A 20,407-nucleotide genomic window follows, 5' to 3' on the forward strand; every position below is an offset into this window, starting at 1 on the left:
CACCCCACGGTGTGGCAGTGACCTCACAGTGGCCCTGTAGGCTCCCGCAGACACACACATGAGGTCCGAGGATCGGAAGGACCCTGAAGAGTCTGGCCTCTGCAGCAGCTACCCAGAGTTCAGGACATGACTGTCCTGTCTCACTCGCTGCTATGGCTGCAAACTGAGCCATGCCTGTACCTTCAAGAGGTCAAAGCCGACCTGAGAGCCCCTTGAGAATCAGGCACATGACTGGCCCAGGTGCCCACAGCAAGGTGCTGGCCTCGCCAGGACTGGACACTCAAAGCCAGGGCCATGCGGCCCTACTCAAAACGCCCCCAGGAGAACCACTTTCTGCTCGGTGGCGCCATACCTGGTCCTCCCCCTCATCCCTTCTTGTCTTTTCAAGAGAGAGAAGCCAGGAACAAAGGCAGCCTGGGAGGCCTCGTCCTTGGCTGGTGGAGCAGAGAACGTCTACATGGCCGGGGCTGCCCTAACGAAAGACCACAAAGCCACCAGGCTTGCAACAGTGGACATTTACTATCTCACAGCTCAAGTGGCCACAAATTTGAACTGAAGCTGGGCAGGGCTGGTTCCTTCTGGATGCTCTGAGGGAAAACCTATCTCTCCCCAACTTCTGGGACCCCAGCCATCCCTGGTGTTCTGTGACTGATAGATCCATCACCTGGTCTCTGCCTCCACCCTTGTGTGGCCTCCTCTGGGTACCTGTGTCTGTTTTCTCTTCTTATAACAACCCCATAGCCAGGCCTGGTGGCATGTGCCTGCGATCCCAGCTACTCAGGAGGCTGAGGTGGGTGCTTGAGCCCAGCAGGCCAGCCCGGACAACATAGAAAGATCCTACCTATTTTTAAAAATTAAAAGAAAAAAAGATATCCGTCGTTGGATTTAAGGCCCATCCTAGTCTGATATGACCTCGTCTTAACTAATGACATCTGCAAAGACCCTATTTGCAAGAAAGGTCCTGTTCTGATGTTCCCGGTGGACATGGATTTGGGGGAACACTCTCAACCCACTGTAGGAAGGGGTCAGCAAGGTGGGGACTAAAGCTGGGCTTGGGGCTGGAGGGCTTCCTGTTTTGCCCATAGCTAGCGTGCCTGCGGCCACATCTCCAGCCTCAGTGCATCTGCTTCCACCATCTGCAAAATTAAGGCCAACAATACTTGTTTTGGGGAGTCATGAGGAAGATAAGGGGGGTTATGTGTGAAAGGGTTTGGCACAGGCCTGGTGTGGAACAGAGGCGTCAGTGCGGAGATGAAGCGTCCCCAACAGCGAGGCCCCACCTGGGAGGAAAAGGCAGGGCTGCCTCCTGGGCGCAGGTTCCCTCTCTGGGAGCTCAGAGGGCTCAGGGAGAGATTAAGCGTATTATGTAGATACACTTGCGTGTTTGCAAATCTCTTCCCAACGAGGGATTTGATTCTTCAAGTGCCTGATAAGATGTTTGAGCAAACTCCGCTATTGTCCTGATCATCATTGTGATGTTGCAGTTGGCATTGCGTGGGCGTAACGAAAAGGATCTATTTTCCTGGCTAATAAGGTTTATTTTTACTCTAGCTGAATAATAGATGATCAGTGTCAAAATAAATTACAATCCTTCCATTATAAGCCACTCTCCTGCCCTACATACATGCCGAAGCTGCCTTCCCGTTCCTCCAGGCTGCCGTCCCTTCCCCGGCTCCCAGGAAGGCACCCTTCCCTCCCCGCCACCGCCTGCCATTCATCCTCTCCAAGTTAGAACGGAATATAAATTGGGTGCCTCGGGGACCTGCAAAACTTGAGAGTACGTTATGTTAGGAATTGGCTTTGTGGCCATAAATTATGTAACAGCTCCCCGATCCCAAACCAAGCTGGTATTTTCACTATGGTGTAAATAAAAACGTTAAATGGTTTTTCTAAGTGTTTGATTTTTCATCTGTGGTTTATTCACCTACTAAATTTCTGTAAAGGCCCATTTATTCAGCTTTGGGGAAAACACATTAAGCAGTTGTCCACTTGGCAGCAATGGTGAGAAGCCTCCCAGACAGGGAGGGCCTCCCAGGTCGCCTCCGCCGGCTGACAGCTGGCCGCGCTCCTAAGCCTCTCAGCCTCAGTTTCCCCACGTATAGAATGGAGAGCAAACTTGCCGTTTTCCAAAGGGCTACTTTCCAAGTTGAAAACAAGGAAACAGGAGCAGCAGAGGAATTGCCTGTTGCTGCAATGCCTGATGTTTAGGAAGAGTCAGTACAGGTAACAATGATGCCTTCTGGACCATGGCACCAGGGAGTCACATAACTCCAGTTAGAATATGGTACTGACAAATACACTAGGTGCTGACCAAAAAGAGAAAGCACTCCGTTTGGTAGCACAAAGGAGGTTTCCTTTAAGACCCAGAGAGTACTTTGCCCAGAAACTCCTTTGTCCGACACTCAAGGCCTCCAGGAGTCCTGACACCCACCTGGCATCCCACCAGCTATGCACCTCCCAAGTGTCTGCAGCCAACCTCCAGCCTAAATGCACCCCAGCATGCTCATCCCAGCCCCTGCCTGCTCAAAGCTGAGGCTGAAGGCAGATAGGTCTGGGTCCAGGTCTGGGCCCGGAAACTTACAGCTTTCCAGCTCTCCACTCTGTTTCACTGGAAGGAAAGGGAGCACAGAAAGGCCTGGCTCTGGGGCTGCGGCAGGACTCAGTGCAGCATCCCCCACCACCACCCCAGGTCCCACCTGCCCGGCCCTACCCTCAGTCCCTATGGAGTTGCTGTAGCTGGGACTGGGCACAGCCTGCCGGCAAGCCCTGCTGAGGCAAGAGCCCACCTTCCCCTCCTGGAGTCTCCTGCCACAGCTCAGTATCCCACAGTCATGAGGCGTTCAGTGGCTGCACACAGGTGTCACCACTATCCCGCCTCCACCAATGACATATCCTTCACCAACAACATCACCTCCCCAACAACTTCACCTCCCCAATGGCTTACCCCCATGACATCATCTCCCTCATAACATTACTTCCTTATGGCATCACCACTGCCACAACATTGTCTCCCCCATGGCATCACTTCCCCATGACATCACCTCTGCATGACATCACCTCCCAATGGCATCACCTCTCCCATGACATCACCTCTCCCAGGAAATCACCTCCCAATGTCAACCCCTCCCCACGACATCACCTCCCCATGCATCACCTCCCCATGACATCACCTCTCCATGACATGACCTCTCCATGACATCACCTCTCCCATGACATCATCTCCCCCTTGACATCACCCCTATGACATCACCTCCCCATGACATCACCTCTCTATGGCATCACCTCCCCCATGACATCACCTCTCTATGGCATCACCTCCCCATGACATCACCTCTCTGTGACATCACCTCCCCATGACATCACCTCGCCATGCCATCACCCCTCCATGACACCCCTTCCCCATGACATCCCCTCCCCATGGCATCCCCTCCCAATGGCATCACCTCCCCATGACATCACCTCCCCATGACATTACCTCTCTATGACATCACTTCCCCATCACATCCCCTCCCCATGACATCACCTCCCCATGACATCACTTCCCCAACACATCCCCTCCCCATGGCATCACCTCCCGATGGCATCACCTCACCCATGATATCATCTCTCCCATGACATCACCTCTCCCCAAAGCATCACTGCAAGACACTAGCCTCTTCAGGAAATAATATGAAGGTAAACTTTGTTAAGAATCCTTGTTTTTCAGCTGGGCACAGTAGCTCACACCTGTACTCCTAGCACTTTGGGAGGCCAAGGCAGGCAGATCACTTGAGGCCAGGAGTTCAAGACCAGCCAGGCCAACATGCCAAAATCCCATCTCTAGTAAAAATACAAAAAAAAAAAAGCTGGTTATGGTGGCACATGCCTGTAACCCCAGCTACTCGGGAGGCTGAGGCTAGAGAATCACTTGAACCTTGGAGGCAGAGGCTGCAGTGAGCCAAGATCGCACCGCTGCACTCCAGCCTGGGTTTTGGAGAGAGCAAGACTCTCTCTCTCAAAAAAAAAAAAAAAAAAAAGAATCCTTGTTTTTCAACAGTTAAGCCAAGAGCCAAATCAGGAATGCAATCTTATTCACAATTGCCACAAAAAGAATAAGATATCTAGGAATACAGCTAACTAAGGAGGTGGAAGATCTCTATAAGGAGAACTACAAATCACTGCTTAGAGAAATCAGAGATGACACAAACAAATGTAAAAATACTCCATGCTCATGGATAGGAAGGATCAATATCATTAAAGCAATGTATACATTCAACAGTATTCCTGTCAACCTACCAATGACATTCTTCACAAAACTAAGAAAAAACTATTTTAAAATTCATATGGAACCAAAAAGGAGCCCAAATAGCCATGGCAATCCTAAGCAAAAAGAAACCAAACACCGCATATTCTCACTCATAGGTGGGAATTGAACAATGAGATCACATGGACACAGGAAGGGGAACATCACACTCTGGGGACTGTGGTGGGGAGGGGGGAGGGGGGAGGGATAGCATTGGGAGATATACCTAATGCTAGATGACGAGTTAGTGGGTGCAGCACACCAGCATGGCACATGTATACATATGTAACTAACCTGCACAATGTGCACATGTACCCTAAAACTTAAAGTATAATAAAAAAAAAAGAAAAAGAAAAAAAAAAAAAAAGCATCACACTATCTGACTTAAAACTATACTACAGGACTACAGTAACCAAAACAGCATGACACTGATACAAAAACAGACACATAGATCAATGGAATGGAATAGAGAGCCCAGAAATAAGGCCACACACCTCTAACCATCTGATCTTTGACAAAGCTGTCAAAAACAAGCAATGGGGAAAGGACTTCGCATTCAATAAAAGGTGCTTGGATAACTGCCTAGCCAAATGCAGAAGACTGAAACTAGACCCCTTTATTATACCGTACACAAAAAGTCAACTCAAGATGGATTAAGGACTTAAATGTAAGACCTAAAACTATAAAAACAATGCAAGACAACCTATGCAATACCATTCTGGACATAGCAATGGGCAAAGATTTTGTGACAAAGATGACAAAAGCAATTGCAGCAAAAGCAAAAATTGACAAATGGAGTCTAATTAAACTAAAGGGCTTCTGCACAGCAAAAGAAACTACCAATAGAGTAAGCAGACAATCTACAGAATAGGAGAACATTTCTATAAACTGCATCTGACAAAGGTTTAATATCCAGCATTTAAAAGGAACTTAAACAGTTTTACAAGAAAAAAACAACCCTATTGAAAAGTTGGGAAAGAACATGAATAGACACTTTTCAAAAGAAGACATACATGTGGCCAATAAACATATGAAAAATAGCTCAACCTCACTGATCATTAGGGAAATGCAAATCAAAACCAAAATGATATACTATCTCACACCAGTCAGAATGGCTGTTATGAAAAACTCAAAACATAACAGATGCTGGTGAGGTTGCAGAGAAAGAGGAATGCTTATACATTGTTGGTGGGAGTGTAAATCAGTTCAACCATTGTGGAAAGCAGTGTGGTGATTCCTCAAAGAGCTAAAAACAGAACTACCATTTGACCCGGAAATCCCATTACTGGGTGTATTAGTCCGTTTTCACACTGCTAATAAAGACATACCCAAGGCTGGGTAATTTATAACGGAAAGAGGTTTAATTGACTCACAGTTCAGCATGGCTGGGGAGGCCTCAGGAAACTACAGTCATGGCAGAAGGGGAAGCAAACACGTCATTCACATGGTGGCAGAAAGAAAATGGTGCTGAGCCAAAAGGGGAAAAGTCCCTTATAAAACCATCAGATCTCATGAGAACTCACTCACTATCATGAGAACAGGATGGGAGAAACCGCCCCCATGATTCAATTATCTCCACCTGATCCCTCCTATGACACGTGGGGATTATGGGAACTACAATTCAAGATGAGATTTGGATGGGGACACAGCTCAACCATATCACTGGGTATATACCCAAAGGAATATAAATCATTCTATTATAAAGACACATGCATGCATATGTTCACTGTAGCAGTATTTAGAATAGCAAAGACATGGAATCAACCCAAGTGCCCATCAATGATGGACTGGATAAAGAAAATGCATTAAATATACACCATGGAATACTATGCAGCCATAAAAAAGCATGAAATCATGTCTTTTGCAGGAACATGGGTGGAGCTGGAGGCCATTATCCTTAGCAAACTAACACAGAAACAAAAAACCACTTGTTCTCACTTGTAAGCAGGAGCTAAATGATGAGAGCACGTGGACACACAGAAGGGAACAACACATGCTGGGGCCTTTCAGAGGGTGGAAGGTGGGAGAAGGGAGAGGATCAGGAAAAATAATGGATGGGTACTAGACTTAATCACTGGGTGACTACATAATCTGTACAACAAACCCCCATGACATCAGTTTATCTAAGTAACAAACCTGCACATGCACCCTTAACTTAAAGTACAGGTTTCTATTTCCAAGGCAAATGTAAACAAGCTTTCTATAAGATGCATTATAATCAGGTTATTTTAGTGAATGGCAGCATATGACAGAGAAACACTGAGAATGTATCATTGGAGCATGCTTCTTCCTTTATGGACTCACAACGCACAGGTGCACATAAGCAGGTATAAAGGTAAATGTAAGCGTGCTTTTTAAATGATTTATTGTAGGCTGTTTTCTTTTCATGAATTAAACTCTTTGACACACACACAAAAACATGCTTGTTTTTGGCCAGGCGGGGTGGCTCACATCTGTAATCCCAGCATTTTGGGAGGCTGAGGCGGGCAGATCACAAGGTCAGGAGTTCGAGACCAGCCTAGCCAACATGGTGAAACCCCATCTCTATTAAAAATAGAAAAATTAGCCAGGTGTGATGGTGCATGCCTGTAATCCTAGCTACTTGGGAGGCTGAGCCAGGAGAATCGCTTGAACCCGGGAGGGGGAAGTTGCAGTGATCTGAGATCGCACCACTGCACTCCAGCAGGGGCAACAAGAACGAAACTCCGTCTCAAAAAAAAAAAAAATGCTTGTTTTTGACAATGTGTCATTTTTTACATTTGTATCCAACATCCTTCTGAGGTCCATGCCATCCCCATCTTATGAGTGGGAAACCGCACCTCACAGGAAGGGCATCATTGGGCCAAGGTTCTGGGCAAGTAGGTGAAGGTGCCACGACTCTACATGCTCCAGGGTGGTACCTTCTCTCGCCCCATCCCTGGCTCCTTCTCCCAGGAGAGCTCATGGCAAAAAGCAGGCTGAGGTTGGTATCACGGGGACCCTCCGCAGGTACTTGATGGCTGATGGGTGGTGTTGAAGCCTGGACAGTCAGCATGATCCTGATGGATTTAATTTTTTTAAAAAAGGTATCTCTGGCTGATTCCTAACTGCATCTGGGCAACTCACCAGGAACCCAAGCACAGGCTCCCTCCTTACATGCTCACGGCCCTTTCACCACCGCGGAACCCTGGACGGGGCTGCTTTAACTCATTGCACAAGCAGAGTAGCCTCCCCATTACTTTTAAGAATGAGTTATTCAAAGTTTTTAGGGAAAGTGTTGGAGCCTGGCAGAGGGCACTCGTGGACAGTCTCTGGAACGCCACATGGTGTGCCATCCAACAGAGACCCCTCCCCAGGGTGACACTATGATACTGATGCACCATGACCAGAGGAGAGACCACCCGAGCCAGGGGCCCTCCCATCCACCCCAGGGGAGCTGTTCCATCCCCGACCCCTCACAGCACCTTTGCTCAGCCCATCCCCAAGCCTGGACCACCTGTCCTGGAGCCTGGAGCCCCTATCCCCAAGCCTGGGCCACCTGTTCCCAAGCCTGGAAAACCTGTCCCCAAGCCTAGGCCACCTATTTCTGAGCCTGGGCCACCTGTCCCCAAGCTAAGCCACCTGTTTCTGAGCCTGGGGCACCTGTTCCCCCTGCCTGGGGCATCTGTCTCCAAGCCTGGGCCACCTGTTTCTGAGCCTGGACCACTTGTCCCCAAGGCTGGGACACCTGTTCCTGAGCCTGGGTCACCTGTCCCCATGCCTGGTGCTCCTGTCCCCAGCCTGGATCACCTGTCCCCAAGCCTGGGCCACCTGTTTCTGAGCCTGGGGCACCTGTCCCCTCCTCTCTCACTGACAGACACCACCCATCCCTGCAGACCGGATCAAGCCACGCATTGCAGGAAACCTTCCTCTGAGCCTCCCCAGTAACTTCCAGCCCACTTAGAGTCCAAACCCAAACCCCAGCCACCTCCTCTACTGGGAGGCAGACGCACAGCAGAGTCCAGATGTGTGCACTGATCCCTCATGAAGAAGCACCAGGACACACGGGTCTGGAGGCCAGGGCAACCCACAATTCAGGTTGCATGAGAGAGGCCGACATGGGGACTTGAACATGCTCCCCACACAAGGCACAGCCCCGCCTTCCCTCACCTCCATGTACAGGGGAACCCCTCCCTTACCCCCACATGAGGCACCCCAGGGATTGTGGTGGGCAGAATTCTAAGGCCAGCCCCCAAGCCCCACACCCTCATATGGTGGCCCCCTCAAGTGCAGGGAGACCCAGGAGGCGAGGGGGCATCACCCCCAGGATTATGTCACGTCACACGGCCACAGGGATGCGTGAGGATGTCATCAGGTCCCTAATCAACGGAGGGCTTCAAAGGGAGGGTGTCCTGCTTGAGCCTGCACTAATCAGGGGAAGTCTTAAAAGGGAGTCTAGAGGCTTGAGACAGAAGTCAGAGAGACGTGCCCGGCTGGCCTAGAAGAAAGCAAAAACCCCACTGTGAGCTGTCCATGGTGGCCTCGTGGCAAGGATGTGCAGGCAGTCTCCAGGGTGGACGGCAGCCCCCTCCAACAGCCAGCAAGAAGAGGGACCTTAGCACTACAGCCCTGAGGAACTGAATTCTGCCAACAACCTGAACAAGGCTGGAAGAAAACTCCGAACTCCAGAGAGGAGCACAGGCCCAGCCAGCACCCAGATGGCCGCCTGAGGAACCCCCCACCCAGACTCCTAACACACCATGCCCCAGGAGCATCCACAGGGGTGACAGTGACGTAGGCCACAAATGGGTGGCGATTTGCCCCAGGCATAGACAGGCTCAGGGGTGCCTCAGCCTGCACCCCATCCCAGGAGCCAAGGAGAGTGAATTTTTATCAAGATACAGCACGATACTGCAAAGGCATCCTTTAAAAAGGTGGCCTGTGTTTTCACCCAGGATGTCAACTTTTGCTTCGTAAAATGTGTTCATCACTTCCAAACCTCAAACAAGAAGTCAGCTTTAGGGTCTGAATGAAAAACAATCTTGGGGTGGGTGAGTGCGCCTTGCCTCACAGGGACATTTTGCTTCTACCCATCATGGCGGGGAAAGTCACGGAGACTCCAGGGACCCAGGTCGGGGACGCTTTCTGCCATTGCATTTCTCTGCCTGGAGTGGCACCAGAAGTTTCTGGAAAGTGATCTGAACCAACATTCAATCCAAAGACACATCAGAAGACTGCACTGGCCCCTCCGACACAGCGTGGGTAATTGACAGGAGTTCTTCCACCACAAACTGCTTTAAAACTCAGAGCTGCAGTGATTTCAGGCCCTGAAGTTCAAATCGTACAGTGATGAATGCATCTGAGAAGCCCCTGTGAAAGAGCTGGAAGGTTCGCTATGTTTTTAAATACATATATACATATATGACAGACAAAGCTCCCAGTGGGACCACAAATGTAAGAACAGTGAACACTCTAGCTGGGTGTGGTGGTGCCTGTAGTCCCAGCACTTTGGGAGGCTGAGGTAGGAGGATCGCTTGAGCCCAGGGATTTGAGGCTGCAGTGAGCTGTGATGGCACCACGGCACTCCAGCCTAGGTGACAGAGCGAAACCCTATCTATAAACTCTCTCTCTCCTCTCTCTCTCTGTCTATACATATATGAAAGAGAGAGAGAGATACAGGGTCTCACTCTGTTGCCCAAGCTGGAGTGCATTGGCACCATCTGGGCTCACTGCAACCTCTACCTCTCAGACTCAGATGATCCTCCCACCTCAGCCTCCCGAGTAGCTGGGACCACAGGCGTGCACCACCACATCTGGCTTTTTTTTTTTTTTTTGTATTTTTGATAGAGACGGGGACTCACCATGTTGCCCAGGTTGGGATTACAGGCATGAGCCACCTCGCCTGGCCTATATATATCTCGATATATATCTTTATATAGATATAGATATACATATAGATATAGATATAGATTTTTTTTTTAAAGATAGAGTTTCACTCTGTCACCCAGGCTGGAGTGCCATGGTGCCATCACAGCTCACTGCAGCCTCAAACTCCTGGGCTCAAGTGATCCTCCTACCTCAGCCTCCCAAAGTGCTGGGACTACAGGCACCACCACACCCAGCTAGAGTGTTCACTGTTCTTACAGTTGTGGTCCCATTGGGAGCTTTGTCTGTCCTGTTTTACAGGACCATTCTGCAAAGCCCCAGAAGATACAGTAAAGGTGAAAGTGGGGCCGCTAGGCGCCGGCCAGGGATGGGAAGAGGCTGGGGCAGGGACCTGACCTCCACCTGTGACCCTGCTGGAGCAATATATGGTTTAAATATGAGCTTACATCCTATGAAGGGAGGGACGTCACTTTAAATGGTTTTTTTTTATTGCTGTTATTTTGTGGAAGGTTTTTTTGTTTGCTTTTTAATAAACCATGGAGCAGTTTCTCATTCTTACAAGGTCTTTGGGCAGCTCAGAGGTTTAACTGCTTTAGGCCAAACGTGCGAGCACTGGGAGTAGGCACAGGCGAAGCCACCGGGGTGTAGGAAGCTGAACGCTGCTCAGCAAGGAAAACGTAACAATTAGCCTCCATGGCAGAAGTGGGAACAAAAGTTAAAGGTCAGCAATGTGGAACCTTCCTCTCTCCCCCATCCTTCTGGACGTCTCTGGAACTGGTGTTCCCTGATCATACAAGGGCCTCAGATCCCCTGACTGCGGTAACGCGCCGGCTCACGGGTACTTCCCCAGCCTCAAGCTCATGACTTTGTCCTGGTGGGTAGCCCCCCCAAAAAAACCCAAATGCAGTCCCTCCGGCAGTTTAGATGGGAGAGACCAAGGTGTTCTTTCTCTGTGACACCTGGCCAGGAGTCCACGGCAGGGCCAGCTCTCGGAGCTGTAGTCAAACAGCTTCATTCAGACAAGCCAGAAGAGGGGCTGGGGTGTCTCTGTCTCGCAGGCAGCTTCCCTGAAACCCATTTCCAAACAAGAAGGGAAGAATCACTTTCTAATAAAAGAAGAGCAGAAGTGACCGCTCTGGTTTCATCGAGCGGTTGTTCAGCAAGACTGCCTCTTCTTGAGGGATGGTTCTGGCCGGAAAATGTCATAACAACAAAAATAGCTAACATTTACTGAGGGCAGATGGTGTGCCCAGTACTTCACGGATATGACTTCATTGGAATCCTTACTTTAAACCTCAGGATAAAGCGCTCTTTCTTTCTTCATTTCACAGCCAAAGAAACAGGCTTGAGTAGCTGGTGTGACCTCTTCAAGTCCCCACGGCTTTACAAGGGGACAGGAGCACAGGCGGCTGATGCCAAAGGGGCAGCCCTTATCCCTTTCTTCCCTGGAGAGAAGCAAGGCTTTTTATTATTATATTATCCTTATTACAAAAATAATAGGTTTTAGATCATTTTTAAAAGAGGTGTAGCCAGGCACAGTGGCTCATGCCTGTAATAGTAGCACTTTGGGAGGCCAAGGCGGGGGTGGATCACTTCAGGTCAGGAGTTCGAGACCAGCCTTGGCAATGTGGTGAAACCCCATCTCTCCTAAAAATACAAAAATTAGCCAGGAGTGGTGGTACGCACCAGTAATCCCAGCTACTCAGGAGGCTGAGGCAGGAGGATCATTTGAACCCAGAGGCGGAGGTTGCAGTAAGCCGAGATCTCGCTATCGCACTCCAGCCTGGGCAAGAAAGCAAGACTCCGTCTCAAAATAAATAAATAAAAGAGATGTAAAAACGCCTTCAGCTCATACACCTTGCCACCGTCCAGCTGTAATACCCCTGTAATAATCATGATGATGTCTGAGAGTCGATTCTTTCAATATTTTCCATAGTTTTTTATAAGAATGGGACTGAACACTGTATACATGCTTTTTGTTCCTGGTCTTCTTTTTGCCGTGATCCAGGTGGTTTTACCCCCCAGGGTCTCTTCTTCTTCCTCCTCCCTCTTGCTTGCCGCCCTCTCGTTGTGGGGAAACTGCAGATTGTTTTCTTCACCATGTCCCCTCCTGCTGGGACCTCAGAAGCTGCTGCCATTCAGTGAGCCACTGCCTGTGGTTGCCATGGGAAGGGATGCTAGGAGTTCAAGTTCCTGGAGCCTCAACCACATTGGCAGGAACCGCCTCACCCAGACAGCTCCCCCAGCTCAGAGACCCCAAGCCTCGGGGTCCGAGAGCCACCCACAGCGGAGGCAGAGAGGAAGTTGGAATCAAAACCCCATAAGCCCATCTCTTCCCCATACCAGTGCTTCAACCCATGGAGCTGACAAACAATCTTAAAACAGGAATTTTAAAAATAAGGAAAGCAAGAAGGGGAAGAGAAGCCAAGCGGTGGGAAAGATCCACACCCCTCAACAGGAGTCACTCTCTGTCCGAAGCCTACTCTGCCAGCCATCCTGGCTTTACTCCTGGAATGCCATCACTGGCTTGCTTTTACAAGGGCCGCCATGGCAAAGCACCACAGCCCCGCGGCTTAAACACGGACACTTACTGCCCCACAGTCCTGCAGGCTGGAAGTGAGATCAAGGCACGGGCAGGTTGGTTTCTCCCGAGGCCTCTCTCCTTGGCTTGTGGATGCCATCTTCTCCCTGTACCCACAGGGTCGTCCCTCTGTGTGTGTCTGTGTCTCCATCCCCTCTTCTTATAAGGACACAATCATAATGGGTTAGGGCCCACCCTAATGATCCCATTTTAACTTAATTCTGAAAAAACTATAAATACAGTCATACTCTGACATCCTGATTATTAGGACTTCAACATACAAATTGGGTAGGGGACTCTATTGACATTTTGGACACACATGCACACACACACCTCTTATTGCCACAACTGAAAATAGCTCCAAACATTGCCAAATGTCTCCTGGGAGGAGGGCTTACAACACCACCCCCTCCCTGAGCCATCGCCTAGACTTGAAAGGAAAGGAAGACCCACAGGGGATGCTGTGGCCTCCCCAAGCCCCACAAGACTCCAGACAGAGGAGGAACTTGGCCGCTGGCTCACGCCGGGCTGGCCTCATTCACCACCCTGTGGGGAAATCTAGGCATGTGGCTTCAACAGTGCAAAGGAACACTGCCAGGTCCCCAGGTCCCCGCACGCCTGCTGAATCTGTGATCCCATCACAGAGATGGAGCACCTGGAAGCATCAGCGATGCTGACTTGCAAAGCTGCACAGAGCCGTGGCCACCAAGCCCAGCTCCCTCACTTTCTGAAAGTGCAGAGACAGGGAACCACTTGCCCAAGGTCACACAGAGTTCCACCTGACAGGACTGCAGCCTGGTCTCCTGGCGCTCGGCCCAGTGCTCTCCAAATGGCCACAGGCTCTGGGCACCCAGGCAGACCCTGGCATGGACACCTCCCCTCTGGGGTCTCAGCAAAATCCCCAGCAGGCACCCTGGCCAGACAGAGAGCCAGAAGGGGCCTGCCTAGACTCTGGGGAAAGATTTCCCAGGAGGGACCCCAGGAGAAGGGCTTGAAAATTCCCCCCACCCACCCACAAGGAATGAGCAGCCCAACCCACTGCCTGTGAGGGTCCCCGCTCTCCCAGATGCAGCGTTTCCCTCCTGCCCGCACACCCCTGGGAAGGTACAGCCCTTCCTGCCGGAGGCCCCCAGGGCCCCTCACCTCATGCCTCCACACATCCTCCTCCCCCTCCTGGCCACTCTGCCAGGCCATCAAACGGGAGAGGGAAATTAAATCTGAGCCTTGATTTTGTGAGGAAAATAATGAAAGTGCCCAAGGTGAAGTGAATCAAGAAAAATGATACAAGTGACTGGTTAAAATAAATGTTATTAAAGGAACAGGGAGGGAGAGGCTTGAGTGAATGTCCAGGTGGGGAAAGAGATGACAAATTTCACATCTTGTGATCAAAGCTCCATTTCTCTTCACGTGCAGTTCCCAGGCTGTGAACGCTTGGGCCCAGCCAACCCTTCCAAAGCCAACAGCTCAAAGCCAGCAATTCAAGGACCATGCTGGAGAAACATGGTCCCTAACAGATTCAGGGGCTCCCAAGACACATCGGCCCCAATGAGCATCAGATCACAAAGGTGTGAGCCGGGCTTGTAAACATACGCAGGCCTTGGGCCAGAAGCCCAACAGGGTTGGAATGCACGCTGCCTCTCCTTCCTAATCCTTTTGAGCTGCTTTTGCTGGGAATGTGCCACTTCCAGGGGGGCTCTTCAGCTTGTCTGCTGAGCAGTGAGTCTTGTTAGAGGCAGCTGGGACATTGGTGAATCATAAGCCTGATTTGAAGGGACTGGATGTCCAGGCTCTGTGATTCCCAAACTCCTGCCACCTACAGCCCTGCTGAGAACTCCCTTCAGCTCAGAGACTTCCCTGCAGATTAACCCTGCAGGCCTTGGGAAGGGAATCTAAGTGAGATGGCTTCTCCATCCCCTCTGCCTTCTTCCTGCCTGGGATGTGTATGCAGTACCTGGAAGCAGTGCAGCCATTCTGCAGCCTTGAAGATTAAATGCACCTGCTATGGAGGGCAGGACAAGGGAAGGGGCCCAGGTTGTGTCTCAGCCCTGCACCACTTTCCTATGAACATCTTGTCACAAAGATTTAGGGACAGCAAAGAGGAGGGGAGAGAGGACAGCCAGGACATAAAAGTGACACCAACGGCAAGGAGGGAAAAGAGTCCGACACTTCAAAATGGTCTCCCGGGGTATGGGCAAGAAGAAGCCACAGAGTTTGTCCTGTTTTCTAAGTGGCTGATGCCTTATCATTCTTCAGGTCTCAGATCAAAACACTTGATTGGAGAAACCCACCCTGATAACCCCAACTAAAATACCCATTGTCACCCTCCCCACGACCCTGCACACTCTGTGAGGTGGGCAACTCTTCATCTGTCTCACCACTCCAGATGGATGATGGATGGATGGATGTAGGGTGGATGAGAGAAGGATGGGCAGATGATGGATGGATGGATGATACGGATGGTTTGGCTGTGTCTCCACCCAAATCTCATCTTGAATTGTAGTTCCCACAATCTCCACATGTCGTGGGAGGGACCCAGTGGGAGGTAATTGAATCATGGGGGAAGTTACCTTCATGCTGTTCTCATGATATTGAGTTCTCATGAGATCTGATGGTTTTATAAGAGGCTTTCCCCCTTTGACTCAGCACTTCTTCTTGCTGCCGCCATGTGAAGAAGGACATGTTTGCTTCCCCTTCCACCAAGATTGTAAGTTTCCTGACAGCTCCACAGCCATGCTGAACTGTGAGTCAATTAAACCTCTTTCCTTTATAAAGTACCCAGTCTCGGGTATGTCTTTATTAGCAGCATGAGAACAGACTCACACAGATGAATTAATAAATGCCCAGGGATCTTCTTCATGTACCACAGTGCCCTTCAAACACAAACTTGTTTAAATAAAATGTAGTGATTATTTAATTTGGAGCAACAAGGCAGAAAAATCTATCTAAACCATGAAGACTGTCACAGAGAGGAAGGCACCGCAAACACTCACGCAGGTCAGACCAGACTTTGGCAAATCGCCGGTCCTGTCTGTGCCTGTTTCTCAAGGGGGCTTCACAGGATGTTCCAAGGTGGCTCCTTGGCCTATAAAATCAAATGGTTTTGTGGCCAAGTTCAAGAAAGCCATATTTTCCAAAACCTACAGCTCAGAAAAGCTGATCACTCTGAGACTCCAAGGAATGGGAGCTTCTGGCTGCAAATCCTTGAAACACAAGAAAGAAATAGCTGCTGAACTTGGAGTAGGCTGGGGTTCTGGATGGGGCTCCCCAGCATCCCTCCAGAGTGGGAAGCAATTGAGCTGAAGGTTGGTTCTGAGTGAGAGGGCCCTTCCAGGAGAGCCGGTGGGGGCTACATTCAGTTGTCAGGGGACCCAGAACTGCAGGATGGTGTTCCACGGCCTCCACCAGGCTGCAAGATGTACATGGCCCTTATTATAGGCCAGAGCCATGAGTCTCTGCCACAGGCACAGCCTTCCTGGGCAAATGCCTCCCTGATGGTGTCGGGAGAAAGAGAACTTCATTACACAGATTAATAAAACATAAATATGAGCTTGGAAATCTAATAATAGCTGGTTTACATGCTAACGAGCCCTCAAAGCAACAAGTTCAAGGTCTCTCCATGACCAAGCAGAGCACCGAGAGGGCCTGGGGCTCATGGCAGGGGAGCTCTTGTCTCTTGCTTTGTCACTTACCCCGCTAGGTAGCCTTCACCCCACAAAACAGATACATGGATAACAAATGACATTTCTGCTAGGTAAATCTGAGCTTCCTATGACATTCATAATTAAAAACAAGGACATGTTCCCATAGAAAAGAAAAAACCCCACTGACTGTTAGTGGGAAGGGCTAAGGACTGGCTCCTTCTTCAGCATGGTGAGTGAGTCGCGCCACGTGTGCTGCCAGGGCTGGGGGCAGCTCTACACACTCAGTGGACAGCAGACACGTGTCCTGCAGCAGCTGGCCCTGGGCCGTGCCCTGGCGGGACCTCACGACATGTTTATTGAACTGGATTGGAGCAGCTGTCTTAGCAAGCCCTGAGAGCCTGTTTACAGCGCTCACCCTTCTGACCCCATTACCCACCCACTCCGGCTCTCAAAAGCCCCTCCACTTTTGACCTTCAGATCCCACAGCCAGTCATCAGCAAAATCCCCTGTACCTCCAAGCACTCCTCTAGAGGGTCCCTTCACCCACTGCCTCCAGCAGGGCCCTGGCTCTCTCCCCCATGGTGCATGCCTCCCCTGCTCTGTCTTAGCGGGGGGCCGCTTTCCCTCCCACGGCCTCGGCCCACGGAACTGAAGCTGGGTGGGTGGCCTTCTGCTTTTTACGGTGGCTTTCAGGCTACACTAGTGAGCTTCTGCTCACTGTCTAACAAATAACCAAAAAACAGCAGCACTAAAGCTACACACCACAGTCACAGTGGTTCCTTCCCACGAATCTCGGGTTGTCTGGGTGAATTTTCTGGGCCCTGCTAGTCCCTGCTGGGCTCTCTCACGTGTCATGCTCCCCAGGCTGGTGGGTTAGTGGCTGGATAATCTCGCTGGGCTTCCTCACCCGTTCTGCATGCAGCAGACCATCGGCCAGGGCTCCCCAGTTCTCCCCCGGGCAGCATCTCACCTTCTAGCAGGCTGGCTTGAGCCTGTGCCCATGGGAGCCTTGGGACTCCAGGCCCAGCAAAAGGACAAGCCCCAGTGGACATGGGCTTTCCAGCCTTCAACTCTAATGTCCCACTGGTCAAAGCAAGGTACGCAGCCAAGCCCAGAGTCTGGGAGGGACCCCGCCCCACCAAGAGCAGAGACGCAGGGCGGGAGTGGGGTCATTTTTGCCAACAGTCTATGCACAGACCCCGTTCCCTCCCTCCACAGTCAAAGCCTCCTTTTTGAGTCCCATGTCAGTGGGGGTGGTGGCCCCCATCCCCTTTGCCAAGTCCCCCTCCAGCCCTGGTTCCTGGAAGGCTCAGCTTCTGTCACTCACGCCCTGCCCCCGTCCCATTCCCACCCAGTCATGGGGAGTCTGACTCCTCTCAGCCCCTCCTCCATTTTGGCCCTCACCGAGCATTGGCTGAACTCCTCCCTCATGGCCACGCAATGTCAGACACCCTCACAACCACCGCTGCCATCCTCCTGGCCCCTCCCTGGGCCACGCCGACTGCCACAGCCCTTCCCCCCAACCCCTGTGGCCCTCCCTGCACTCCTGCCGCCGACTCCCACCCCTCCAACAGCTCCTCAGCCCCCCTCGCATTTGCTTCATCTTTAGAGGTCTCCTTGCAAGACCCTCATGCCCTGTCGCTTTGGCAGCCTGCAAAACTTCAGTCCCAGGGACAGTCGCCCATCCCCCAACTCGCAGCACCCGCATCCTTCGGCTCAACGAGGATGAGGAACAGCTCATGCCATCGGCCTCACTTTACATTCAGCCCATGCATCTCAAGGGGGCCCCTCATCCTCCCTGCTGGCCCGGCCCCCAGCCCCTCCACACGCTAGTCTCCTGAGTGGTGGCATCATGTCACTGTCTCAAAAGGGAGTTTCCAGGAGGTTCCACAACCCACCTCAGTGCCCAGGCCTTCCACCTTCTCCCTTGTCACCCCAGGGGCCAGTCCAGGCCCCTCTCCAGCGCCAGCCCTCCCCCTGTGCACTAAGTTCACCCCCTCGACCCTGCCCAGGCCATCACCCCAGCAAGCCTGCTTCAGTCTACTCCCTCGTGGGATAGTCCCTCTGCCACACCATCCCCAGCAACACACGAAACTCACCTGCCGCTGTTTTTCCCCTTAACTGATAAGCACACAGCACACAACGCACAAAGCACAGCTCCCTCCTAGCTTCCCCCGTTCCCCCACTCCCCTCTACAGAGAAAAGGCTCATAAGAGCCATCCACGCCTGTGATCTCCACTCCCTCTCCCGCCACCATCTGTTGGGCCCACTCACTCTGAGCATGACCTCCACGCTGCCACCCAACTTCTTGGCCAAGGTCGTCAGTTACCTCCACGCTGCTGACGATGGTGGCCCACGCCAGGTTCTCAGCAGCAGCCCGCAGCCGCGTGATGGCTCCTGTCCGCTGGGCGTGCTTTCCTCCCGCGTCCTCCAAGACGTCACACCTTTCTGCTTTGCCATGCACTTCTGTGGTCACTCCTTTGCTCAGGGTCACTGCGTGTGGCCACACAGGTGGGCCCTGCACAGTTCCAGGGGTGCGATTCACATGGCCTGCGAGGTGAATGGTGACCCCGTAGTCAAGGGACGTGGCTGCTTTGCCCTTGTGGATCCCACTCCTCCCCTGCCTCCTAACAGTGGGACCCAGGTTTTCATTCTGGGATCTCTCCCTCTCTCTGCCCACTCACCCCTGGTGAGCACGTCCAGCCTCAGCCCTACACTCAAATCTCCCGAAAGCACGTTTTCCATCTGTGATCTTTCCTCCAAATGTCAGGGCCACTTTTCCTAAAGATTCCCCAGTAGCGCCACTGGGATGTCCAATAAGCATTGCATATTACCGCGTCCAAATCCACATTCCCCAGAGCTGTCCCCAGCCATCTCTCAGCTCAGCGGCAACTCCATCTTCCAGTCCCTCCAGCCCAAAACAATGAAATCAGACCATGTTACTCCTCTGCTCGAAACCCTCACATGGCTCCTGGCTCACACAGAGCAAGAGCCAAGGTCACCAGAGCCGCCCTCCAGGCCCTCGGGACGCGGCTACAGCGTCCCTCGCTTTCCTCTCCCTGTCTCCGCTCCGGCCTTCTGGCCTCCTGTCTGCTCCTGGAGACTGGCCATGTGTTTCTGCCCATATTCATTTATTCTCACACTGCGATAAAGATACCACCCGAGACTGGTAATTTATAAAAGAAAGATGTTTAATTGACAGTTCTGCATGGCTGAGGAGGCCTCAGGAGACTTACAATCGTGGCAGAAGGCAAAGAAGAAACAAGCACCTTCTTCACAAAGCAGCAGGAAAGACCGAAAAGCCGAAACCGCCATTTATAAAACCATGAGATCTCGTGAGAACTCACTCACTATCACGAGAACAGCATTGGGGAAACCGCCCCTGTGGTCCAATCACCTTCCACCAGGTCCCTCCCTCCACACGCGGGGATGATGAGGATTACAACTGGAGATGAGATTCGGGTGGGGACACAGCCACACCCTCTCAGTGCCTCAGGGCACTTGCACTTGCTGTGCGTCTGGCTGGAGTGCTCTTTCCCCGCTGTCTGCAGGGCTCCTCCCTCCCCTCCTCCAGGTCTGCACCTATTCCTGGCCCTCTCAGGAGGCCTTCCCTGGTCACCTGCTTCCAATCGCGGCTCTCCTCTCCGTTTGCCTCATCCCTTATGCCTTCTCCACGGTACTCAGACTCAAACAGAAACACATTTTACTTTTTAAAATACTGTTGCTGCCTCCACTGGCATGCCAGCTCCACGAGGGCAGGGCTTTGTCTGCTTTGCTGACCATGGCACCCTAGACAGCCATGCCTGGCACCCAGTAAGCGCTCAGTAAATCTTTTTGAGTGAATAATTAACATCTAAATGAAGACTCATGCTAAAGGCACAGTGGCAGCGTCCCTCCCTTCCCCAGGGCAGCCATCTCTCCAGGTGTTGCAGGTCGTCTGCCTTAACTGGCTCTTCTCTTCTGGCGGGCTTCCCCTCAAATTCCTGGGAGCAGCCCCGGCTACCAAAGGCATCTGGCGCTGAGTCCCCAGGGTAAACCCTGGAGTGTCTGTCAGTGCCC

At 51.5% G+C, this 20,407-nt stretch overlaps 1 protein-coding gene across 3 annotated transcripts in view; it reads right to left on the reverse strand.

The window, feature by feature from the left end:
* The window catches only part of LOC134809435 (uncharacterized), an 82,803-nt gene extending 63,113 nt beyond the window's left edge, over nt 1-19,690 (reverse strand). For all 3 annotated transcript variants that reach the window (XR_010155158.1, XM_063805580.1, XM_063805583.1), the window contains exons 1-2: nt 19,585-19,690; nt 18,678-18,898 (exon numbers count right to left, since the gene is read on the reverse strand). Coding sequence is in view for 2 of the 3 variants with exons in the window: in XM_063805580.1 (XP_063661650.1) it covers nt 18,678-18,898; nt 19,585-19,663 (300 nt within the window). In the remaining variant the exon portion in view is untranslated. The remainder of the gene's footprint in view (nt 1-18,677; nt 18,899-19,584) is intronic.
* Between the last annotated feature and the right edge of the window lie 717 nt (nt 19,691-20,407).

This window comes from Pan troglodytes, chromosome 1 (genome assembly GCF_028858775.2).
Source record: "Pan troglodytes isolate AG18354 chromosome 1, NHGRI_mPanTro3-v2.0_pri, whole genome shotgun sequence".
Classification (NCBI taxonomy): domain Eukaryota; kingdom Metazoa; phylum Chordata; class Mammalia; order Primates; family Hominidae; genus Pan; species Pan troglodytes.